General features: G+C 38.0%; 1 protein-coding gene across 1 annotated transcript in view; it reads left to right on the top strand.

The window, feature by feature from the left end:
• LOC140227109 (uncharacterized) overlaps window positions 1–19,124 on the top strand; it is a 73,107-nt gene extending 53,983 nt beyond the window's left edge. The window contains exons 2-4 of the mRNA XM_072307540.1: window positions 1,575–3,897; window positions 17,495–17,570; window positions 18,948–19,124. Of these exons, the coding sequence (XP_072163641.1) occupies window positions 1,575–3,897; window positions 17,495–17,570; window positions 18,948–19,124 (2,576 nt within the window). The remainder of the gene's footprint in view (window positions 1–1,574; window positions 3,898–17,494; window positions 17,571–18,947) is intronic.
• Window positions 19,125–27,282: the final 8,158 nt, after the last annotated feature.

Raw genomic sequence — 27,282 nt, forward strand, 5'->3', positions numbered from 1 at the left:
CACAGTTGTTTCAAGACTGTTTATGGCATGTATGCTGTGTAATACATACGTATGTCTCATATGTCTTAAGGGAAACATAATGTTAATAAATTTGTCTGCCAGCTAATGACATAGAAAATGAAACTAAATTACTCGTTGAATCGACCAATTACTGGAAATGACTTGCAGCAAAGAATTCAGCAGCCTCTCTAGTCACTCCAGGTCAAAGGTCATACTGACAGGGTCTAGGTTGCAGATGGCTCTTTTTGTGAGCAATATTTTGTTCAGTGAATTGTAGCATGTCAGTGAATCTCAGGTTGCTTTCTTATATGTTGGTTAAGTGAACAAAGTTGGATCCTGATATTTAAAGACAGGAGGTAAAAAAAAAGAGTAATATGAACTTTTTCTGCATTAACTTGATTCAACCAATTCATCAACAGTGTGGCATATGCTGTGGAATTGATTTAGAATTGGATGTAATATGACATTATTTGTAGGCTCTCCATTAAAAGGTGAATCATGTGCAGCATCTCTTCATCACAGATTTTGATATCTGATTTCATGATCTGCACACTTGCCCTCTAAATAGTTATTAGCTGCCCCCAAGCATTCTGGTATCTTCATATAGATATTGTCAAGGTTGCTACTTTGATGGCCCCATGTTTGCATCATTGTCTTGATGTGCAGTCATGTGACTTCTATGGGGTTTCAAAGTGCCACAGTGAATCTGGAGGAGCCTTGGGGCAGTAGAATGATTCTTGAAGTGTCCAGACCTGCTTGTTCCATACAATAACAACTAAAGATTGCACAACTATCACAACCATATCAGAAGCCCCAAGGGATGTGAGCTTCGCCCAGTGTGAGATTGCAATTCTGGTTGCAGTAGACAGAAAGACCTTTTTAACATCCCGCATGTCAGCTCTCTGCCGAGAAAGCGAGGGAAAGAGAGACTCATCATTTCCCTCATTTTTCCCCATTCTGGAGAGCCTCTTTGCTGCTGAATGTGACACTGCGACAGGCTATCATCCAGAGGGGCTTGCCAGAATATTGCCTCCTTCTGAAATGTTACTTTTTGAGCAAGATTATATTGTGACATGCCACTTAGGTGTCAGGGCAGATGGGAGGCAGGGTGTTTGATGCCAACAATTGATATAAATTTGAGCTGAATTTTTCACCTGTGGCCATGCAATGAAGCAGTAGATGCATTTGTTTTCCCATGTCTCTATGTGCTACCGGTAACTTGCAAACTGACAGTTGCAGATTCTTGAGATGGCTTGCAAACAGATGACAGTGTATCACATTTTATTCAGCTTTAGTGAAAATAATAAATTCAGGTTTTAGGATGGAGTAGTTTCTAGAGTGGCAGGACATTTTTGAGGATTTGAGTTCAATACTATATCATGATCAAAATAACACAGCTGCAAGGTAATTTATCTAAGCAAATTTACATATAGATAACAACACATTTATGATTGCTAAAATAATACGACATTCTCATCAGAAAGATACCATACAAGATCATGTAACATTTTGAAGTATGCAGTTGTTTCTTTCTTCTCAAGTCTTATTGTGGTTTGTTTTCTGTGTTCTTGCAGACATTAAAGATGATGACAAAGATGGAGGTGCATCTTCGTCATCGTCAACCATGGGTGACTCCGGCAGCATACTAGATGACTTCAGGAAGTGCATTGAGGGTTTCGATCCTGCAGATGCCGCTGTGCTGAAGATGCAGGCAGTGCAACAAGCTAGTACTGAAATAGCAGGACTTGCCAATGGGAGTGAGAAAGGACATACGGGTACGCAACCAGAGAAGATGCCAAAGGTTCTTGAATACTTGAAACTGAAAGAGAATGGTTGTAGAGACTTGGAGGGGAGAAAGTTTCTGAGCAGGGTGGGACCAAATGAGGATGACGCAGCCATGTTCAAAGAGGTGAGAAGATATAATATTGTTGATGGGACGATAATGCACTGTCGAGAGCTGGAGACAGAGGGCGCTGATGGGAGTCAGGATGACGAGGATGATGAAGACAAGATGTACGATGAGGAGGAGACGGGATCAGAAAGCAGCCCCAGCCAACCAATGGATGGAGAGGCAGGGGAGAATTTCTATCCATGCAAGGTGTGCAAGAAGCGTTACATTTCCAAGTCCAGTTTGAGAAAGCACATATGTCGAGTTGGAGCAGAGAATGAAGACAAGGGCCTTGCTGATGCTGAGAGGAAACAAGGGGATGAAGCTGTTGTTCCTGGCCATGCTTCCATCCCACTTCAGATACCTATCCCCATTCCTGTTGACTTGATGAGAGACACTGGTAGCACTGATAGTGAAGTCTTGGACATGAGGTATCAGATCCCTGCCACCCAGCCACTTGAGAATGGTCACACCATCATCAGTCCAGTGACTGGCAGCCTGCTACCCTCCAACGGAGAGTTCTTTACTCTGACAGGCGAAGCACTGGTCATAAATGAGAATGGCAGTCTTGTCACAGAAATCCATGCCTGTCCAATTTGCAATATGACATTCCAGCATGCAAGCCAGCTGATGAGGCACAGGAGAACCCACAGCAATGAGCGGCCTTTTGAGTGTGCTGAGTGTCACCAGGCCTTCAGGCGCAAGTGCCACCTGAAGAGGCACTGGCAGCGTATCCACAGTGGAGAGAAACCATTCAAGTGTGGCATTTGTGGTAAAGCCTTCAGTGATAGAGATCACCAAAGGCAGCATGAGACTATCCATGGCCCCGAGACGTATCCTTGCCTGAAGTGCCGTAGTGTGTTTCCCACTGAAGCATATTTAGTAGCTCATGTTGCGGAGCATCCTGACTGCAAAGCTGCCTTTGCAAAGGGTGAGGATGGTTCACCCAAGAGGGTTAGAGGTAAGCGCAAGGGGACACCCGGCTCCTATAGATGTGGCCTTTGTGGGGATTTCTTCAAGAAGTTACGTCAAATCCAGACGCATCAACGTGTGCGGCACCATGATGTCTTTGAGAAGAAGTACAAATGCAATATTTGTGGAAAAGGATTTGACTTGATATCTGACTTAACACATCATCGCCACACACATGCTGCTCGGGGAAGTAAATATGATGTGGATAAGGAATCAGAGAGACCAACGACATTAAAGCAGATGCTCACCAATGGAGCAGAAAAGAATGGTCAAAACAAGCAAGAGCTTATGGGTATGCTGCAAATGCTGGAGCGCCGCATCCAACAACAACAAAAACAGGTGCGCAAGATGGAGAACCAGCAGGACCGAATTACCCAGGAACTCATTGATGGTACAACTCCTTCAACACACAACAACTCAGCAACGCCTGAATCAATCCTCAACAACAGCAAGTTGCGCACTCTTCTAGAGAGGCGGCCACTCAGTGAACTGACAGTACTAAAGAGAGAATGTGACCTACAGCAAGGTGGTCCTGACCCTAAGATGCTGAGAGCCAACAGAATGGTTCTAGACCTATCCAACCCAAAGATTCTCAAGACACCCACATCACTGGCACCTCAACAGAGGCCTGGCACTCCTGGCCAATCAGAAATCACCCACATTGGGGAAGCAGCACCTGAAGAAGCTAGCATACTTCAGTCATCTGCCATCATGGACCTGATGACAGGAAACCGGCACAAGTGTGAGGAGTGTGGCCTCTCCTTCTTGCTCTACTCAGACTTCAGAGCCCATCGCAAGAGGCATGAACGAGCGCGGCTGGCCATGGGCAAGGAAGATGTCGTAGGGGGCACAACGACTGACATTGTGTGTGGAAACCCGGAGGGAGACCGCTCCCTCTGTAGAGACTGCTGCAACCAGAATGATCCCACGGGGTCTAAACCTGCCCTGATGATGCACCATAAGCATGATGATGAAGCTGGAAGCCAGCCAAGTAAATTAGGAAGCAAAATGTGGAATGGCAAGCATAACTCTTCAGGGTAAGGCCAGCAGTAAGAATCATTTTTTATTTCATTTTCATGTTTTTATTAAAGAAAGATGGTAGTGGGTTTTGAAATGTACCTATTTCATCATGATGAAATGTAAACTTGATAAAGTTTTTCATTCTACAAACTTTGATTTTCTTGCATAATGTAAGCTTAGGACACATAGGAATCATTATTTATTTTTTTGCATTCTTAATGTGGGATGGTAATGAAGGGCGATGAAGCATGAAGTTTTCCCATTATTCCATACATTGGCTTGTGTCTCTTGCATCGCAGGCCTTGACTTGCATTCACTCTAATCCATGATAGTCTCGCTCCACTGTCAACTATTCTTGGATGCGTCAGCAACATAAAACCCACAATCATTTATCACTGTTGTTCAAAGGCATTGGAAAGGCAGGTATCCATTTGTGAACCTGTCAAAGCCAACTCACCTCTTCCCACTCCCTCAATAAAGCACATGTTAAGAGAGGAAGAGAGACAAAAGAGAGAAAGAAACAGATAGAGAGAAAGAAGGAATCTTCTTACAGTATCTCTTGCCCAGCATTAAAACAGGAAACTGTCGCAGATCAGTAAGGAATCTCTTGTTTGTCGCCCAGCTGTAGCTTTTTCGGACGCAAGCCAAGATCTCATGTCCAAGGTTTTGCCATAAAGATCAGCTCATCTTCCAAAAGTGGCATTAGTGCACGGCCGCTCTGTCGGGCGGTATCATTTGAGCAGCATTTCAAATAATATCTTAACAGACATTTAAGCAGGGGCTGGAAGGAAACTAGCTTTGATGAGAAAATGCAGAAACTTTTTGCATTCCCCTTGGAAAAGTATTTGGGAAAAGTTTAGATTATTGGGGAGAAACTTTGCATGTGTGTGTAAGGATTTGTGGAATATGTATAAAATGTGGATGGTAATGTATGTTATACTTCAGTATGAATATGGTCAGTCGTATCTTGTTAAATCAAGTTATCAGATGCTTCCCAATTAGGTGTACGTAGACGATTAGATTTGAGAAACGTCTTTTAATTGCTGTAAATATGTTATCTGATTTACATATCTCACATTTCAGTCATTCGTTTTCATATACAGACATGCAACAGCCTTTCTGTATAAAAATTAATAACACTTGTATGCTTTGCAGTCAATTAAACATCTTGTGTTTAGCTCATTGCCAAACTGCAAAGACTGAGATGAAAAAAGAGGAAGTTTGTGAGACTCCTATTTATTTCAATATGGCCCATCGATATTGTTAAGCACTATACTGCCCCTTCCCTGAACCCCCTCCTTTATTAGTGCCTCCCTTCCAACCTCTTAATCTGGCAACCAGAAGAAAGAGCAAATTTCAGGGTGGACAACAATGACCGTACACTGAAATAGGTCAGTTGGCAATTATTTATGCTCATCCGACACGTTTGATAGTCTGTGTTGGATTATGTCGTCTCATCTGGAGGGAAAGCCGATCAGGAGCCTTCAATATAGCTGCGATTAAAATGGGGATTTCATGTAAGCGATAGGGCTCAAAACGGGATGATTTTACCTGGAGTTGCCATGGAGGGTCAGAGTGGATTGATTTTCGTGTGGACGAGAAGAACATAATCACTAAGGGTTATTGACTGGTGGATTGAAGAAATATAGTTAAAAATGCATTGACATAAAAAAAAGACAGACAGAGAGACGCGTTGATGAGAACCAAAGAAGAAGAAGAAAAAAAAAAAGAGAGAGATGGAAGGAACAGGGAGCGGGAGGTGAACAGAGCCTTATCACGTTAACATGTATCCCATTTGTTTTCTGACAACGAAGGACAGCCAGAAGATTATTGTATCAGGGAAAAGAGTGCTGGGTTGTCATGATTGGCTTACAATTTGTAGGCATTTGGAAAGTTTGCAAAGATCTACCGGTGGTTATTGCGTAGTGCATATCATGAGAGTTTGGGGCCAGTCACCTGGGATACATACTTGCTGTATAACACTGGCCAAGCATTCAGTATCCACCCCTCAGTCCCACAGGAACCGATTCTCAAAATTTGAGCTTATAGATGAGAATTTCTACCAAGATGATATATATTAGTCTTACCAATGATTACAAGTGGGCAATGCATTTTCTGAGAATTTTCATCAAGATAATCGGCCAAGAAACATAGCCATGGCCTTGGTGATTGAGGAGAAAATTAAAGTACTTGTGTCAAATTGCATGCCTGTTCATAGAACAACACTATTTGCAATATCCTTTCAAGAAGGAATCCTCCATGTTGTCTGTAGTTCAAGAGGAAGAAAGGACAGAAAAAAAAATCAGCAAAATATGAGAATGAAATCCACTGTTGAACCTATGCTTCTGGTCATGTGCCTGTGACATGCATCTATATCTTAGCTCTTATCATACTTTTTCTCATATATTTTTATTTATTTTATAAATACTTTTTCCCTTATTTTAGGGATCTACTCAAGTATGTCAGGGATAGGATGTTCTGAAATATCTTTTAGGCCTAAAATATTTTTTTCTTGAACTCTAGTAATGTGGTAATTTTTATCAACAAAGTGAGGAGTACAGAAGTATTAAAGAGAAAAGCATTAAAGAGAAAAAAGAGAAAGACTGGAGAAATTTGTTCTGTATGAAATCAGAGAAATTGAAATCAAATGGAGATAAGCAAAATATCTATTGAATTCCAGATGTAGTTATAACATTTTCAATTCAATGAGACTTGTATAAGAACTATGTGACCTTGATTGTACATACAGAGAAATCTGTTGTTACTCTGTCCTCAGACTGCCAAAATATGTTTATTCAAATTTACACAAACTTTTTGCTGTATTATGACTGTATCAATAACTGATGAATGATTTCTTAGGATACATCCTCTAGCATCAAGATATGTTGGACATCTTCACATGGAACTGTCTTGCATGACCACTGTGTACTTGGAAGATCTGGGGCATTTCAGCAAATGTTTTGTCAGTGATTTCACAAACAAATTCTCTCTCAGCCAATCAGATACAAGGATTTTGATAGTTTAAAACACTTGTCAGTGACTGACAAGTTTCATGAAACACTCCCCTGATATTTTATTTTTTATTTTCTGTTTACTGTCAAGGTTTTAATCAGTATTTATTGAGTGGGAATACATGGACTTACCAACATTACCTGATCTTGTCATCCCTATATCAGTACATTCATCATTAATGAGGTCATGTGTGTCTGAGAGTTAATGTAGCTCATGGTGGTGGTGTGTGAGTCAGGCTGAGAAAAAGTTAGCTGTTCAAGGTAATAGTACTAAATCCATTACTATAGGAGCAATGAGAATTGTATTATGCACGTAAGTGTTTGTATGTGTAATTAGGAATAGAAGCAATTAGTTTTATTGGAGATGACCATAAATCTACATTGCTGCAATGTATTCATTACATAGCATTGTGAATCATAGATGAGTAAAGTCTGACCTATACACTTAATATCTATCTGCCTGCTAGCATTGCTGCATGTTATGTCATGTGCACATCTTTTTTTTTTCTCAATGTTGTCCTCACTGTCAATGTCTTTATTAAGATTAACCTTGATGCATTTCTGCTTTCCACTAACAGCAGATATCAAACATTTTTGTTTGAATTCATGTTTTGTCACATTGTTAGCAGTCCACCAAAAGGTTTTATTATTACCCTCCTACTAGTACCCTGTCAGATTTTTTTTTTTTTTTTTGGGGGGGGGGGGGGGAGAGGGGGAAGGGGGAGGGGTATTAAATGACTTATCATTACCTCAGCCACTAACATGTATGTGTGTGTGTGCATTTGCTCTTTTCACATCAAGTACATGATTGTATGCATCTCTCTCATGAACATCATTGCTATTTTGTCATCATCAGCCTCCTCCTTATCATGATAGTCATCATTGTTATTCATAGCCTTGTCTTTACACATAGTAATCCACCATCGATAAGTTTTACCTCGTGAATCAGACCTGGTGATTAATACTGTAGTCGTCATGGCTTCCATGACTCACTCTCGATGTATAGGAAAGAGAGGGCATGAGGGAAAAAAAACAACAACCTAAACACAACAAACAGCTATATGCTTTAGGAAGGGAAGAAACGGAGAAGGGAAAAGGTGACAGATAAGAAAGTAAATCTAGCTTATACCTTTTTGGACCTCTCCGTGAAATGAATACTCATCCTCTTGGTAAACTCAGTCACCCTTCTCTCCCCTCCCTCTTTTTTCCTCTCTCTCTCTCTCTCTCTCTCTTTATCTCCATCTCCTTTCTCTCTGTCTTACCTTCCTTTGCTTTTATAAATTTGTCAGAATTTCAGCCCATTTCTGTTTTGTCTTTATCTAGATTTGTCCATCTTTTGACTTACTGAAAAAAAAGGGAGCAAAGAGAGCATTTTAAAAAAGAGAATCACAGCCTTGATAAGTCTTGCTATGTTCATTTTTTGACATCATCGGTTCTTTCTGCCACTCTCAAACCTGCATCATGTACCTGTCCCTTTTTTCTGTAGTTTTTCCTAACTCTATCTTCCTGACTACCGATTCCCTTCATATACTCATTTTGTCTGCATGTTTTCTTCTCTTGGTTTATAAGAGTGGCACTCTCACTTACCCTTATGAAAGATGATGTATTTTATTATATGATATTATGATATAATATATATGATATTTCATCTAATAAATCAATTTTTTCATTCTTCTCTGGATGCTAATATCCACTTTTTTAGCATGATCATTCTTATTCAATCTTTTTTTTTTTTATTGTCATACCTGAATATTCGTTATCATGTTCTTTCTTATTGCGTGTCTCTATTTCTGACTGAACATTGTATGTCTCATAAGTTCAATATATACATTTTGTAGAATACAATGTGAATATAAAGGATGTGATGTGTATGTTCGTGTGTGAGTGTGTGTGTTTGTGTGCACTGGTGCTGTCACCTCCCTCCTCCATTCCTCCCGCCCTCTTTCCATTTATCTTTCCATATGCATCCATCCCTCTTTTCATCCCTCCCACCCTCCCTCCATCCCTCCCTCCAACCCTCCCTCAATCCCTAACTCCATCCCTCCCTCCCTCCATCCTTCCCTCAATCCCTCCATCCATCCATCCCTCTATCCCTCTCTTCCTCCCACCCTCCCTCCATCCCTTCCTCACTCCATCCATCCCCTCCATCCATTCCTCCCTCCCTCCAACCCTCCCTCAATCCCTAACTCCATCCCTCCCTCCATCCCTCCCTCAATCCTTCCCTCAATCCCTCCATCCATCTATCCCTCCATCCCTCTCTTCCTCCCTCCTTCCCCTCCCTCCATCCCTTCCTCCATCCCTCCCTCATCCCTCCCTCCTTCCCTCCGTCCATCCTTCCTTCTCTTCATCCCTTCCTGCTTCTCTTTCTCTCCCCTTCACTGTGTTAGATGATTAATACATGCACTCGCATAAACAAGATTGCGTTTAAAACATTAGCTGGAGCCTGGGTGAAGGCTTGTCAGAAATCAGATCTGGGGCTGGCGAGATCAGTTTCCCTTTCCAATATGATGAAAGTTATCAAGTTGCCTGCTCAGGTCCGCTTTGCTAATATGCTATTTGAAGGCTTGCGTTTCAGCGCACAGTAGAAACGAATGATGAAGGACCAGGTGAAAATGTGTATACATATATATGATACATATATATATATATATATATATATATATATATATATATATATATATATATATATATACACTCACATACAATTGTATATATACATATATGTGATATTGACACATATTAACTTTTTGAACAGACACAAAGAAGTGCTTAGTGAGAATGATATATAGTCAAAGTGTGATGAGAGGGGGAAGGATCCATCTGTCTAAAATATAAAATAGGATTTTTATATGTTTGGTTCCAAGGGCAAGACAAGCATTATGTAACGTGTAATCATGTGAATTTCAGCTAGTCATTTTATTTATATAAATAAAACCTTTGATGTTACAGGTCATGTCAAACTTTATGATGAAAAAAAAAAATGGAGATTCAAAACTTTTCCTGAATGTTTTATCTGAGAAACTTGCATACACCTTAGTCATACACCGCCAGCTTAATATTCTATATACAGAAATTATGGATATTCTTATATTTGTATATACTGAACTGTTGTCATGTTTGGATTATTATTTTGGTGATACATGTATTTGGCAAGATTTTCAGACAAGATAGTCAAATACTGGTATGTATTTTAAAAGCAATCTATTGCTTTATGTTATGCCATCATGTACGCTCTTTTTATGAAATTCTGACTTCCTCTAAGAAAGAAACCAGTGTCTCTGCTTCATAGTTAATAGGCTTTTATTTTTCCAAATAGTAGATTTACCTTTTGATGCATCTAAACATCTGCTTACAATTTGACTTGCTTTATATTTATAAAAACAGGTTAACTTTGTCAAATGCTCAAAACCTGAAGTCAGCAACGATAGAAGTCACCAACTTTCAGGATTTCTGATGAAACCAGAATATCTAGTTGCATTATGTCAATGCCCATTGTTATCATAATGAAAAACACCTTTAGTTTTATGCTTGTAGTGTGTGCCTGCCTTTTCAGAGGTTTTTAACAGAGAGACTTACAGGTTTCTTTCAGAGCTCAGAGTTGTTTCCTGATAGTGGCAATCCTCCCTCTCGGTCTACTTCCATGTTGTATTTTTGTCATCCATATCAAACACCTTGGATCATTGGCCTATTGTGTAGTTGGCAGATGTAGCATTGGTGTGAACGAGGGGAAAGAATAAAACATGCCGCTTCTTTTTAACATACAACATGTAATGCTCCAGAACATCTTTAGAATTCTTCCATTCTTTTTTCGAACGCAGCCAGTGCAGATCATGATAATAGGACCAGTTAAGTATGTTTGTTCTAGAAGTACCTGGATGTACTTTTTGATGTTGAAAACAGTTTTCTCTCCACCTCACCAAACCCCTTTTGATGCTCTCACTTGATGTGATTTTGAGACTTCTATGTCTGTGCCCTCGTTACTAAATATAGCTCTCTAAACTCTTTGGAATGACACAAAATCAAGATCATAGAGTCAAATTTGCTTTTGTAATCACCATGAATTAAAGACCACCTCTAAAGCTATGGCCTATGAGCATTTTGGGGGGCTCCTTTTTGTTAAAGATTATTTCATTTAGATCACAGTCTCTACTGCAAATGTATTAGGTATGAAGTGTAAGCTTCAATACATACAATATTTGATGTAGTTATCACACACTGAATATTTTGTTTGGAAATTTCACCGAATTTAGGCAGGAATTCACCTTGTAGGATTTCAGTTGATGCAGAATACATTGTAGTTTTTGTATCAGAGTTCAGTGATGTTTTCTCATAAGAGTATGCCTGGTATGCTAGTTTCCAAGTATAAACAAAGTTGTTGATAAACACTGCAGGGACCAATCCCCAATGTTTGGCACAGTTCAGTCCTCTCAATTCAGTATTTCTGTATTTTATGGCAGTATTGATTAATTGTTCCATATCAATTGTGGTAGTTGGTTTACCTTATATTTTCTTAGGCTTTAGAAAGAAGCCTTCTAAGAACCCATGATAATACAATGAGCAAGAAGAACTTCCCATGTCTTCAAGAACAGAGGGATTTAAGATGATGTCAAAACAGGCACATAATGTTATAGGGCCTGTAGGACTGCACTTATTGTTTGTGATGCTGAGCTAGGTTGTTGTGTGAGTTTAACAGAGGAAGTTGATTTAAGTGATTCATAAAGTCTGACTGTAGCATTACTGTATAAAACAGAATTTGTGAAGCACCTTGACACTTACAATGATACATTACAAAGCATTGCAGCATACACCATCCATTCATTATGCATTACACATTAGATGAATGCAGAAAGACACCATACTGGTAGAATAGACATTCATAGAGAATCACAACTTATTGTAATTGAAAGTGATAATGCTTCTTAAAGTTGTGTGTCCCTTTTGAAACCCTGAAGATTAGATTCCTTTCATATAAGCTGATATATTGTAGAGGTGTAAAATATACCTCTCCTCAGAATGATAAAATGAGAAATTTCTTTGTTATGGAGATACTGATGTATCACCATGAGATTTCATACACTATGTTCAGAAATACTATTTTTCAACCTCGCAAAATTCTGTGATGTTTGCAGAAGGGGTATTATGATCTTTATATATGACATGTCCATTTGCGTGAAGTATCAACATGGAGGGATAACATATAAAGAAATCAGTGATCATCTGTAGACTTTGATGTTCTGAGGACTCAAAGAAAGGGTTGTGATGAGGAGCCAGTGTGAAGACAATGAGTGGCATAGAGAGAAAAGGTCAGATAAAAACTTGGTGCCTGGTTATGAAAGCATGTAAAACTGCATGATCATAGACCTCCACTTAATGCACTACTTGGAAGTGGGGGAGCTATACTTTGAGATACAGGATATGAGACAAGCTGCATTGTTTTGTGACTTCTGTATGTAGACAATGACGATTGTCAGACCAAGCATGCCGTCTTGATAGTGTGCATACTACCATATATTTGTTCAAGTATTCTTTGTGTAGAACCAGCAGCAAGAAGATAACAGAACAGTGTTTGCCTTTTATATGATTTTTTTTTTCTTCCTGTGTTTTGTTGTTGGCATCTTGAATCACAATATAGCCAACAAGGAAATGGCTGTCAGTGATGAGTTGTTATGTCATGTATGATACAAGTCTAGGCCCATCTTGTGCATTTACTGCCCTCTGTTGCCCTTTTCCTGACTACACCACTGCCCCTAGTTGACCCAGTCGTTGCTTCCTCATAGGACTTCCTGCCAGTGCAGGGTACATATTCCATTCCGCCTAATTCCTCCAGAGAGAATGTGGCCTGTACGATCCAAGATACCCTACCTGAAACCTGAATCCCACTGATAAGAGGCAAAAGAGTGGCAGCTCCATTAATCGTCCATTGCTCAATTGAGTTATCAAAAAGGAGAAATTATCTGCATTTTTCAGACAGTGTCTATATAAGTCGCATTCACACAGATAAAAAAAAAGTGAAATAACAATCACAATCCAAATACCAAGATTGTTTGCCCAGGTTCAGATGGACAGAAATATCCTACGAATTGCTGATCCCAATAATTCGTCAACCAAGCCATTCGCGCCCGAAATCGACCAAAATGCTAATATTGTTCAATTATGTGTTTTGAATAATGAGATAAGAAATCTTTGCTCCAACTTTCTCACACTTGCTGCAGTGCTGGATATTGTACTATTTTTCAAATAATTACTGTAATTCAGAAATAATTGCATGATTTCTGGGGATTTGGATGGCAATGCTGATCATGCTATTAGGTGGGATCTTTATGCCCACACAGGCAAAGATTTCAAAAGTTGACTCCCACTTATTTACGTCAGTGTGAATCCCACTAAATTACGGTTTGCTCTTCATCAGTCATTGATGTAATCTGATCACATGATTTCCAATGATAGTTTACCTTCCTCTTATCATCCATGTAGCTGCTCTCTCTTGTCTGACACTTGATGTAAAAAAAGAAGTTACCAATAAGAATTCATTGGAGGCAGAAACACTCTCCACCTTTCTGTATTCATTCATAATTGGGCAGTGAAATGTTCACATATATTACTTTATTTCCTCAAATGCTTCCACTTTCAGTCATAAAGACCAAAATTTTCATTATCTGACATCAATGCAACTTTAATGATCATGAATGTAATGTAACCGGATGTAGCAGGATCACAAGAATAAGGTTGGAAGTCAAGCTTCATTGAGTTCGTTCTTAAGGAATGTCTTCAAAGCTATAAATGTAGCTTCTTATTAGAAGTAGTTTTTTTTTGTTTTCAATTCAATTCAATTCTGAGATATTTTGGCAGGTCTTTTTGTGAGATATGTTTGATTGTAGCTAAAACGCAGCAATAGATGATTCTGTGTTGGATATATTGGAAGAATATTACACAATCTACACCATAAGGAAGTGAATCTATACCACTCCACCTACATCTACAAGGTGATTGTATTTTGAATAAAACATAAGTCAAGCAAACTAACAGGTAGAAGTTTCACTACATTTTAACATAGAATAAGACTCCTGTGAAATGTTGAGTCTTTAATTCTTTTGAAAAGTTTCAGTGGTCACAAGATCTATAATTGTCATTAAAATTTGTTTTCCAAGAAACTGCTTAGAAGACATTATGTTGCTGTGATTGCACTGTGTACTGTGTGCTCTCTTTCTCCAAGATAGGAAGTGTGTTGTATCAACAAAACATGAGTAACCAGATGGATTGCCAGGGTTGTATGGACCATTATCCCATTGAGGATGAGCTGATTTTGCTATACTGAAACACACAATTCCCATAGACATCTGGCCACCTATACTTGAGGTAGTCTTCAATGGGTTAAAGGTCATGGTATGAGTATTCTCATGACCACCAACTATGAGTTGGGTATTGTGGGGACTAGGATGTGTGATAACACGTTTAGAATTATATGCATGTTTTTCTTCATTTGATACCACCTCAGGAAACGTCCAAGTCTCATTAGACCCTTCAACAGGGAAAACTTAGTACAAATCAGGTAAAAGCAAATCAGCAGAGATGAATTCACCCCACGGAGAAAGTTATTTGTTATCTGAGCTTGAAAGCGCAGAAACAATCTCATTTTATCAGTCAAAATGCTGGTGTGCAGATCAATGTTCTTTTGTGGAACCTTTCCTGGAAAATTTAAAGCTTGTTTCTTGTGACTTTAATTTATTTTTGTTTCTGTATCTATCTACATAATATATGGATGTAACTGTCAGACTTTTGAACAAATTTGATAAGTGATATATCGTATGAATTTTCCTTCTCTTGTATTGTTGCATTTGATTAATATACCTGGTGACTTTATCTTTGGGGTGAATTTTCCTTAGCAGGCTTGTTGAATGAGGTGTAATTATTTGAGGTACCATAGTTAGATGTAGTATGAACCTGTCTTGATTCATTGTTTGATGTATCACTGTCTTCCTGACCAGACCTTGTGATCTTCTGTTCTTTCTTGCTTGCAAAGGTCATTGTCTAAAACAATGAAAGACAAACATGCATGAGCTTTAGAAGTATTTGATCAATTAATCAATTAATTGATCCTTAACTCCTTTAGTTTCTTTTTGAACTATCTTTTGTGGCATTATGATATTTGTGTGGTGTTATTGTTGTTATATTTTGTTTGATGTGTTAAAGGTTTGAACTGCAATGATTGCAAAATGTATCATGTTTTTAAACAATTTTGTAGATCATTAGTCATCATTTGAAAAATGTCCATTCTGTCTTAATGTCCACAATACTGCTGATTCAATTGCTTCCACTATTACTGCCATTACTTCTACAACTATAGCACGTAATAGTAGGTCATGTCACCACAATAATATTTTACTATAGTACCGCGACTACATATTCCAGTTACATTACCTTGAGACACCTTAAAGATCATACATGGTTTGTCTTTCATTCCACAATCATTTCAAAAAGCAGCATCTGATACATACTGTACAATAAGATTACAGGCAATGCTTGCACTGAATTTCTTGGATGTGACAATTTAGGTTGTCAATCTACTGTTCTTGTAGTGAGTGAAAAATAATTGTCCCTACATTGTCTTGCCCCATGCATCCTTAACCTTGCAAGCTGAATGTATGCCCCATTCACATACTAGTAGTGCTCTGCCCTCTTGAAGTGAACCCGGCTCATGAGCATGCCAAGTTCATAAAACTGAAACAGCTCATGGGTGCACTCTGTTCTCAGAATTGGGAGAGTTCTTGGACCAAGAACAGTGCTTGACTTCCCAGGAAACATAAGAGTGAACCCTTTCAGATATGAATGTGCGCGTTGCCCTACCTAATACATACAATTGTATGTGATGTATGCTGATGTAATACCTCATGGCTACAGTGACTATGGCCTGTTTTAGCATCAGCTGACATCACCCTATCAGCTTGGTTGTATGAAAGGATAATTTCATGATTTTTATTTAAATACTACCTGGTGTTGTTGGAGATTTTCGTTTCCTTTGTTGTAATTGGTAGCTTATAGTGTTTAGATGCAAGAGGTAAAAATTGTGCATGTTCTCTTTGTAAGTTGCTTGTTTCCTGTGTGGCTATTTGATGGAATGTTCTCTGTTTAGAGAAGCTTGGGATACTGTGGCACATGGTACACTATTCCTGTCTCAGAATGTATTTTCACCATGCATTCATGGCAGTAAAGTCAGACAAGACCCAAACCTAGTGACCATTATTTTGACAAGTCCTCACAAATTTTTTCCTTTGATTAGAAAAAAAAAAAAGATTGCAGATGACCCTCAATTAATGTTGGTACTATATAGCATTAATTGCTTCTTAACAGTTTTAATGCTATTGTTTATATTCAGGACTCGACACTATTTTTTTTTTTGGTTGTTGTTTTTTTTTTTGGCATGTTTGGGCCACTGAAATCTTTAAGTTTGGAATTTTGGTGGCTTGAAAAAAAAACAACAATCCATTTCGAAACTGAGTTTCTTGATAGGGCCACCAAAAGATAACCTGTTTGGAAATTTGTGGACCTAACATCAATTTTTAGTGGCCCTGGGCGAAGGGGCCACCGCTAATGTCGACCCCTGTTATATAACGGGCGAATCCAGGAATTCCTTAAAGGGGAGGCGCCTTTACCAAATTAAAGGGGGCACACATGCCCCCGCATTGTTTTTCTTTTTTTATTTCTCTTGTTTTAACAAGAAATAAAGAGGGGGCGCGCGCCCGGTGTGCCCCCCTCTGGATCTGCCAAGCTGTATTAGATATTGTTCTACAAAATACAGAGATCAACTAACCCATTATACACAATATTCAGCCAGTTCTCTAGGATTTAATTCATGTCTGTAAAATTTTGCACCAGACATTTTATTAAGTTACTTTTGTAACTTCATGAGAATTTAGACCATAAAAGAAAATGAAAGAAGGAAATCTTATTTTCTTTTGATTTCAGTAGAGGAATCTGTGAACATTGAAAACAAGGTTTGGTGACTAACATTTTAAGTGTTTTTTTTTTCATTGTTTTCATGCTTGAGTGAAGTATGCAGCTGTGACTGATTTCAGCTGAAGTCCCTGATAAGTTTGGGTTTTATGCTGATGAATGAATGAAGAAATAATCAGAACCACAAAATCTGTACTTCATGGATCTTTGCATCTCTTTAAAAGAAAAGACTGAATTTCTGGTTTTAAAAAATCGTGAAGTAGTACGAAGTAAAATTTAGAAGTTGCAGAGAAATTGTACAGAAAGAATTCTTTAATGAAAGGATTATCATAAACACTTGAGCATAGTTAAACATATGTGGGCCAAAATATGACCATCTGAGCCCCAGCAAACAATCTAATATTATCATGGACAATGGAAGTGGGGTATGTTAGCAAAGCAATGCTGTGGTTAAATGTTTATGTAATTATATGTTGGTCATTGGAATTCTGTGGGAATGGGAAGGGCTTGAATTTCATAGAAGTTTGGTGCATACATGTATCGCTGCATAGAATTTCATTGCTCTATGATATTGTATTGTGCAACTGGGTTTTCCCTCCATTATGTGAGACATAGTGAAATACATTGTTGTCTTTTTTTTCTCACCTCCCAGGAGGCACTGCGAAAGGAAGTCTGAGGAAGGAGAAGACTGCTCTCAATGTACACTACTCAGGGATCAACTTAGCAAGGTGTGTATCGGGAGAGAGCAGGGATACACTGAAAACTTTTGCATGATCACATCCTGTTGCACAGCTGCATGTTTAAGGGATGAAATCAAGAGAGGAGATCCACCGTTCAAAATTTGATATTTAGGACCTCTGACTGATTTTCATGCTAGAATACAAAGCCAACTTTCTACAACCCCCTCCCCCCCCCCCCCAATATTTGTACTTATTCACTATATGGGTGGTTATGCATACATTCCCTTTTCTTTTTAGTGAAGACAAGTATCCCAAGAGTCTTTTTTTGTTGTTTTTTCTGCATAAATGAAACAGAAATGTTTCAACTTTTTACCCTACCTTTGATGAGCAAGAATAGAAATGGAGGAAAGTTTGTAAGAGGTTGGGTGAAAAGAAGGGAGAAGTCCAAAAGTAACTCAAATATATCAAATCACAAGTGTGCTTTTCTCCCAGGCTGACCATCGGTCAGTGCTGGGCTCTTCAGACCCCAGCCACTGCCCTCTGTCCCTCCCCCATCTCAAATGCAATTTGGTGAAGCAAAGCAGGTATGAAATCTAATCATGGCAAAATATGGGCCAAAGATTACACTGGGGTGCTGTCTTTCACCCACCCCATTTCCAGATGCCTCGTGAGGTGGGATGGTTTCTTCTTCTCTCTTTTTTTGTTTGTTTGTATGCTGGTGAGTTTGTCTCACTTTCATGACATGCATTATACATAGAGGTATCGCTGTGGTTTTTTCTGTTTTGAGGAAGTGAGCATGTCCCTTGGGATTTTACATTTAGCCTGACAACTTAAGTAGATTGCAATTTCTGTTTCTTTGGGAGAGAATTTGTCTGGCTTGCTTGGAAACACTGGAGAGATATGTTGAATTGAAGACATCATGATGATTTCAGGGAAATTTTGTTGCAAGAAAATGCAAAATGTATTTCTCTGTGAAGAGTGAGATTCTGATGCATTTACAATATTGCTTGTAAATCTTTGAATGCTTTTCCAGTTCGTGTGAAAACTGCAGCAAGTTTACACCTTCAGCATTGTATTCTGAATGCAGTTAGTGGTGAGCAGTGAGTAATATTCGTACAGAGCAAGATTTAAAAGAAATAAGGCAGTGACATGTTAATGTATTTGTGTACCATCAGTTGAATATTACAGATATCAAGAGGACATGAATCAACATCTTGGATGATTTATTAAGTCTCAAACATTAATGATGTTCTTTGACTACCTGATTTCATGGTTTTCACTCATCTTGTCTTAGATTAGTCAACTTGAATGGAAAATGTTTCTACCACTACTGTTTGACTTCCTTTTTCTCTTCTTTCTTCTTTGCTTCTTCTTGTCATGTGTTTGATGTTGGTCACTCCCGTGTCCCCGTCTGACCATTCACAGGAGCGAGAGGAGAAGGGTGTGCTGAAGGAGGAGGTGGACCGTCTCCGAGAGGCGCTGGTCAACTTTGCCAAGATGGCCTCTACCCATCCAACCTTGAGTACCAGCTTTGGCCAAGAGCTGTCCGCCCTATTTGCCCGAACGGTCACCATCAAGCAAGAGATCCAAGAATTAGTTTGACCTCCCCCGCACCAAGCCTGACTGTTGCCATTTTTTTGTTTTCTTTTAAATGCCAGAGCTTTGTTAGGTAAGGTTTTTCAATGGTGTTCTCCCTCACTTGTATTGACAGAATGGGAGTTTTTGGAATACCAGATCAACGGCTTATGTCTTCTTTAGAAATAATGAATGACAGTGTGTGCTCACATGTGTGATGGCTTTAATTGTAGTCAAAACTAAACCAAAGGAGTCTACTGTTCATACAAGGTAGGCATATATTTTATCAGATTCACAATGTAATGTACGAATTAGCAGTTAAGGTACTTGGATAGGTACTAGTAGTATGTAACTAATGATATATCAAACTATTGATAGATTGATCACACAGATTGCTAAGACAGTCATGCAATCTCAGTGAAAGTAAAACTAAAATGATTTTGTTTTAATGATATAGAATACCAGGGAATTTTCCTTTGAAGATTCTTTCCTCTGCAAGTTGACTCCAAATGTAATATAGAGATCAAATGGTGGTAATATACACCAGTGGCAGCCCCATCAGTATAATCTACCCTTACATCAATACTTTACCTTATCATCATCATCTGTATCATCACTTTCAATTAATATCAAACACCAATTCACAACCTTGTTACCATCATTGTCATTCTCCTCATCCTGAACCGCTTTACTGTCACCTCCATCATCATCATCATCATCATCATCATCATCATCATCATCATCATCACCTCATATGCTGCCATTAAATAAAGAGTAAGTCGTATACTAGTTTTTCTGCTAAGATTCTGCAGCAAACTGCATCATATTGAGGTAAAGTGTTAGTATACATAGAATCATTTCCCCTTTCTAGTCTGAAATCGCCATACACTTTGTACAAGGCTTACCAGGGAACAGTAGTCATTGGGTTGATATGTGCTTTCCAAGCTGACACAAAGAACTAGGTTGAATATTTGGTCATCAAATTCTCAGTACATTTTTTTTAAACCAGCTATTCATGTCTTTTGTATACAAAAAGAATGCAAAGCAAAGTAATTTATCTTTGTGGACTCATGTGTTTAAAGTACAAATTTCAGTCCAGGAGAAAGCTAAAGAACAAAGAAAGCACTGAAATAAAACCAAAGTTACAGGCTTTTCAGTACTTTAAAGATCATTGTACTAATGACAGATTTCCATGTAACATTTAAGTTCTGACTTGAAACATTCTCTAGAATGAATACATTTCTTCCTTTTTTTTTCTTTTGCTAAATTCCTTCACTTTTGTACATTTGTAATTTTATTTTTCATCTTACTGTGTAGTGTGAACAGAAGAGAGAGAATACAGGCGAGGTAAATTCAGTACTAGAGTTCATGATGAAATATACTTACCAGATTTATATCAATTGGCAAGTGGTAAGTGACTGATGTATTATCTAAATGTTTACAGTTTAAATCCTTGCCAAGACAACCACAAAACATTTTATGGTAGTCTTGTGTATTTGTTTATTGCAAAAACAGAAATATCAATGTGAAGTAATGCACTTGATCCCTGATTTTGTTTTTTATTTTGACTGGTTGTGTAATGCATGCACTTGTTAATGGTTAAACAGTGGTAGAAGTGCTACAGGTGCGTGCAGTTTTCTCTGATCTTCGTCCGCTGGCTGGTTCTGTATGCTTTCTAGTCATTTCCTCTACATGGAATGTGACCCAACATACTGAAGTCACGGCTTCTCGTGTGTGCAACAGAATGTGCAACTTTGTGGTCAGGAGGGTCCCACTGATAATGCCAATGACCAGAGTTTTTAAGTCTGAGCCAAAATGTTGTAAGCTGTGATATGTCTGTGTGCAAGCAAAACCACTCATGGTCACTCAGGGGTGACTGCTCTGCAATTAGCTTGAAGTACGGGGAGCTGGTCTGATGAATGTATTGTACATCATACCCAGATAAGGAATGTACATAGGATGAAATTAACACAGTGATGTGTAGCATGACTGACCTGGACCTATTTTTTGGAGAGAAATGCATGTGTTAGATTTTCACAGTGATTGTACTTACTTATATAGAAACAATAAACTTGCTTGCCAACAGTTTTTTTTTTTAGGTGTAACTAGTGGTTACCATGATAACTGCAATTATTGTTTGTTGAAATGGCTGTAAAATGCTAAAATTTGTCTTCATCAAGTCTTCTTGAGATTCAAGACTTCTAATGTGGTTTGTTACATTTACACCACCGTCTATTTTTCTGTGATTGCAGACAAAGCCTAAAAATGCATAAAAAGGAATATCTACCTAGAAAGAGAACGATTCCTCTCAACTAGGCTAAGAAGTAGAGCATTCAGCAATTTGAAGAACAGAAATGAAGCCCTATTAAGAATCATTCTCTACAGATAGATGCCAGCATTCAGGGATCATTTATGTACTCACATTGGTATTTCCTTTTTCGAAACCAAAAAAAAAAAAAAAAGAATTGCTATGAAATGGAAGAAATTTTGATTTTATATCATTCCTCAAATGTACAGTAAATTACATTGATGTATGCTAACAGGTGATCTGTTAAATTTCGCTTATTTTTTTACATTGTCCATTTGTTTTTTATACTTTGAAATTTGATATGTAAATGATAATGTGATGAATAGTTTGTACTGTGTATGCATTGTTAGTGTTGTAGTTGTGTGAATTCCATACCTTGTACTTTGCTCTATGTGGTTGGTATATAATCTTTATTATATAATAATTGTCTTATCTCTTCATTCAGAGACTTATGATTTTTTTTATTGTATATGTGATCTTATATGTTGCCCTGTGTCATTTTCTTTGCAATAGTGATGTAGTAGATCCTATTTCCCCAAATAGTTTGAGGCAAAGTTGTGCCATTGTTGATGGTGCATTGATAGAGTCTATGTTGTCATATATATGTTTCAGATAGTGAGGAATAATGAAAGAAGTTTAAATAGTCCACCTGTTTCATCTCTCCATCTTGAAGGATGTTGGATGTTGTCATGCTATGTGATTTATGTCAAGCGCTGTGGACCAAAAACCAGACTCTGACCATGTCATCTGTCACACAAATGCTTTCCTTCATTTCATGTGGCTTAAAATATCAGTACCAAGGTAGAATACTTGAAACTTCAGTACAGCTAGAATATTGTATATTTTATTTGCCAGTTTGTTCAAATGATGCCTGGAGCAAATTTGTAGCTTGCCATCAACTGTCACACAGCTCAGAGTCTTTATCAATTAGAGTAAGGAACTTTTTTTTTTCTCTCTCTCTTTGAGTCGCTTACCTGTACTTAACAAAAAGTTAGACAGTACTGATTTTGTGTTATGAAGTTTGTGTGGCCATTGTTCGATAGTTCTCACGATTATGGTTCTTGATGTTTTTATGATGGGCAAACAATTCCTGCGAGAGGGGCAGATATGCCAGTCTGTTAAGATGCAATCTTGCCACCAGCAGCACACAAGGACTGCCTTTTTCCTTTACACATATTTTGTCACAAGACATCAGCCATCTGCACTGGGCCTTAAATGAGGGGCATGCTTAACATACATTTTGCAGTGCTTTTCCAACATGTCATTTCTCAGAGTTTGATTCCCACTTATATCAACGAAAACATGGTTGAGTACTGAACATTAATTCAACCACAGAATATCGGATATACATGGCTATGACTCACTAGTGGTTGACTGCATGGTGCTGTACTATGAGATATCCTCTATGATGTAGATGTATGATCCATCCAAAAACAAAGATACAAAACCTGCAAGAGTTTACGTCAGTGTGGGTGTATGGCTGTAAACGAGATGTTTGCTAGTTCAGAGTGATCCCATGCCATTATTTGCCTATTAATGTAATCTTGCATAAGAATTTACCACAATATAGACATTCTTGGGGCAAATTATTAGATTTTGTGATAATCTCCCTTGCACCCCACTTGACCCTCCCTTTACACTAAAGAGATTTCTAATTCTGGTGACTAGATATCTACTTCTAGTGAGTAGACAGATGACATCAGTTAAGTACTATAAAATGTTGAAAAATAGCATATTTAAACCAACATGTGCAAGATAAAATGGGAAATGCAGGCATATGTTTACACTTGTGGCCAAATGGTGATTTGTCATCATTTATTACTACTCAGCATGATAGATTTTAGACTTGAAGTGTTATGAAATATATTCACGCTGTGTTGTTTAATTTAAGGTAATGTCTGCCAGTGGATACCTGTCCCTATTTGCAGAATATGATCTTCCTTTATCGTAAAAATTACAAGGGAACTAACTTCTTCATGTCTGGAGTACAAATGGCTTATAGGTATAAATGATATATTATGCAAACATTGGAAATTTTGTGTGTGGAAGGTAAGCTGAATATTTGATCATGAACTATTGCAACAAATTTAGTGTGTATGTTGCCTGCAGCAGCTCAGACATAAACATATTCAGTCTGAGTTATATAGTCTTTTGAAGAGGGATAAGATAGAAGGATGGATTAAAATTTCCTCCATCTGAATCGAAGGTATTTTTGCTCTGAGGAAACTACTGAGGTATCTTAAAGACATCTGCTAGGTGACATTTGTACTGTTGGGCATTTCTTTCACAAAAGTCTGAGCCTTTTTCTTGCCTGACCAGTGTTATTTGTAATTGCTGTTACTTTCCTCTAATGCTAGGAGAAACATTGCCATGTGGAAGAAATAGTGTTTAAGTATCATGTCTTGCATTTTAACAAATATAAATCTCAAGCAGTTAATGCAGTCATGTGATACATATGTGATGAACTCCAATTTTGAATTGTCCTATATGCCAGTCACATTAAATCATATTCATATTTGTACATTATCATGTGCAACTGGCAGAATCGTGGTGGTGTAACTGTAGATGATGTACAATGTACAGTATACTTGATTTCTGTAATGTCAAGTCAAACATAATTTAGTTTCATTCTTGCTTTGAGATGTGCTCCTTATCATGTGTTTGCAATAGATATGTACTTACATGTCTATTAATATTAGAGTGACTTGTGTGTAAATAGCATAATGCCTCATAGGCACAGTAGCCATTCTAGATATGCCGTCTGTGGCTGGTTATAGTAGTGTCTCCAGTTCAAGGTGGTAGATACAGGAAGCATGAAGTCAAGATTCCATCTTCAACTGGCAAGTGCCTGCAGAACAATCGTGCAGTGAGTTCTTTGTCAAACTGTTCCTAGGTTTGAGAATAGCCAATTATACTGTCCATTTATAGTATTGGGTGCCCCAATATGCCATCTAGATTTTACAGGAATTCTAAGGAGTTACGTGCACACACGTAAATCAAGACTTTCATGAACAAATGTCAGTTTAATCATGTATCTGAATTGACAGCCCAAGTCTATATTATGTACGAGTGATGTGAAATCTTAAAGTGCGCAACAACCAACTCTTTGTGAAAAATGGATGAGGAAGGTATGATTTTTTTTTTTGGTCCCTGTGTGGATTTTAGTGTACTTTTCAGCGTAGAAGTAACAACCTCTCACATACACACCACTCAGAATGAAACTAGCTGATGTAGTGATATTTATTAGGTTCTGTATCAAGTGACAGTGATGGCAAGGGCTTCATATTTCAAGTCTCATAACATTAGCCATAACTTGCTTCCCTCTCTAGAAGAATATCGATATCATTCAATTTATGTGATGTGAGAATTGAGTCACATGCCGAAAAATGTTTTTGTTTTTTTTCTTTTGTTACCACTTAACTTTGACTTTCCTTCGAAACTCCAAGAAAGTTTTATTGTTCTCCTAAAAAATGTATCAATCCTTCTGAAAATTAATCCCTTTCACACATATTTTAAATCTTTAATGAAAATCTTTCAGAGGGAGTAGGAGATTTGGAAAGATTTCCAATAGTTCTGTCACTTTTTTTTTTCTCAGCAGTAGTTTAGAAAAAATGTTACTCAATGTCTTAGACTCTCCCTACAGTATTCAAGACTGTGATGACCAACTTCATGCTTAAAGCATCACCTGTATACACAATTCCTAGCCTTTAGATAATATGATGTCATTCCAGCAAACTTAGCTTCAGTTATTTCTTAAAACTATTCCAAGGACAAGGTGTTTTCAACTTTTTGATGTGTGTGCAACACTGGAAATTATCTACTTTACAGCATCATGATGATGCTCACAAATTAGATTGGAAAGCGTGGAACAAGATCATCGTGATGAAAATTCAACAGCAATTTAATACTGACATGCAGTATCGATGATGTTGGTTTAAATAGTCTATTTATAGCTTGATCAAAGCTTAGATTTTTGTGGCTTCACCACTCATGCAGGGTAATGACTGTGAGAACAAAATCAACCATGGCTAACCCATCTCCTGTTGGTTATATATTTGCAATATATGCATCATGCCAGACTGTGTGATGCTTTATCTCTTGCAATAGTAAACAACTTTGCGACTTGTCAAACTTGGCATCGTCTTCACATTTTTGCTATCTAATCTTACAGGATTGCGTGTATCATTTTAGCTGCAAAGCCAGGATTGGAGTGTAAGGAATAAAGGTGCAACAGAAAAAAGAGACCTTACTTTTGTGGTAGGGTCTATGCTTTGATCATAGCTAAACCAGTAATGCCAATTTGTTGGTGATTCCGGATGTCTCAAAAATTTGTTCCAAGAATGCCTTGATATATGTTTCCTACCTACTTTGCATTGAATTATTTTAGGATACAGCATTCACTGGCGGGCTAGAAAACCAATTGTGGGTAGGATTAACTCCCACCCCCCCCCCCCCAAAAAAAAAAAAAAAAAAAAATGAAGTGATACATTATTAGATAACTCATCAAGTGATCCAACTTTAATAATTCAAAAATGCAATTTCTTAGATGCTGAAAGTTATGGACTGTTCAGAATACCCTTTGCACTGCAAACAGACATTCCAAATGACAGCTATAAAGTCCTGATCCTTTAAAACAGGCAACTCTCAATATGCATGCATGCAAGAGAACCTACCTATATCTATGCATGGACTATATTCACATTTTCGAAGAGCTCACAGTTCGTTGCAGAAGTAACTGGAAGGCCAAGTTTAGCTCCACCTCACCAAACATGTCTAAGTGGTTAAAGTGTTTCAACAACAATTTAATGTTCATCCAGACTAATGCAAAACTCAATAGGCGCAGAGCTGCAAAGTCTCTGTGATTCTGCTGGAGGTCCCCTGAAAACAAAAGTGTTGCTTGATGTTCTGACAAGAGAATATAATAGCCTTCCTGATCTAAAATTATTTTTGCCTGTTGAGATACATGTAATACAAGAGTAATTCCCGAAGTAATTTGTAGAATTTCCTTGATTTTGATGTGTGAATGTTTGTGTCCAGTTTGAAGACACATTTGGACCATTATTGGCAAATTTTGGGTTTTGAAATCTGATTCCATTTTGTGACATGAGATGCACACAAAAATTGTCTGATCAGCATGAAGTATATTTTGATATGCATTCTTAAAGGAATTGTTTGGGCTGTCTGAAATAACTCATAGTTCTTGTAAACTGCATGTTCTCTGCTCATAAGGTCACATATACCAGTGTCACAAATTGAAAGCAAAATGAAATGGTTTTCTGGAGAATTCTGACAAAAGACAATATATAGAACATTCCCAGCCCATTTCACCCTGTGAGTGAAGATTTCAAATGAAGTCATTGTTATATTCATAAAAAATGTATAGCCTCCAGTGCAGAGAGGCAATGGAATACTGAAAAGAAGCTGACTCTCTACTGTATCAGGAAAGCTCAGGTTGAAAGCATGGCACAACATTTAAATTATCACATCATCCAAACAATGTAATTTGTATGGAGATGCCTGAAGCTGCAATGAGCAAATAAAAAAAGTGTAAGAAACATTCTGTGTGCTATACATGTAGGTGTTCAGTAAAAAGAGTAAGTAATCAATGCATGCTTTTCTGATACACTTTTGATCTTCAGACAATATTTGACAAAAAGAGTAAAGCTTTCTGAAAAAAGGGTCCTGAAGTATAAATCATTAGGTGTTGTATCTGTTGGTATGTGATATGCAAGTTCAATTTATTTATTAATTTTTTCTTTTAAATGACAAATTTTGGCAATGACCGCAGGTTGTAGAATTACCAGGAAAGAGATTCTGACCATCATCAGAGTCTTGTAAATGCCAAGTGTCAGTAATGGTGAGGGGGGGGGGGGGGGG

This window comes from Diadema setosum, chromosome 4, assembly GCF_964275005.1.
Source record: "Diadema setosum chromosome 4, eeDiaSeto1, whole genome shotgun sequence".
In the NCBI taxonomy this organism is placed as follows: domain Eukaryota; kingdom Metazoa; phylum Echinodermata; class Echinoidea; order Diadematoida; family Diadematidae; genus Diadema; species Diadema setosum.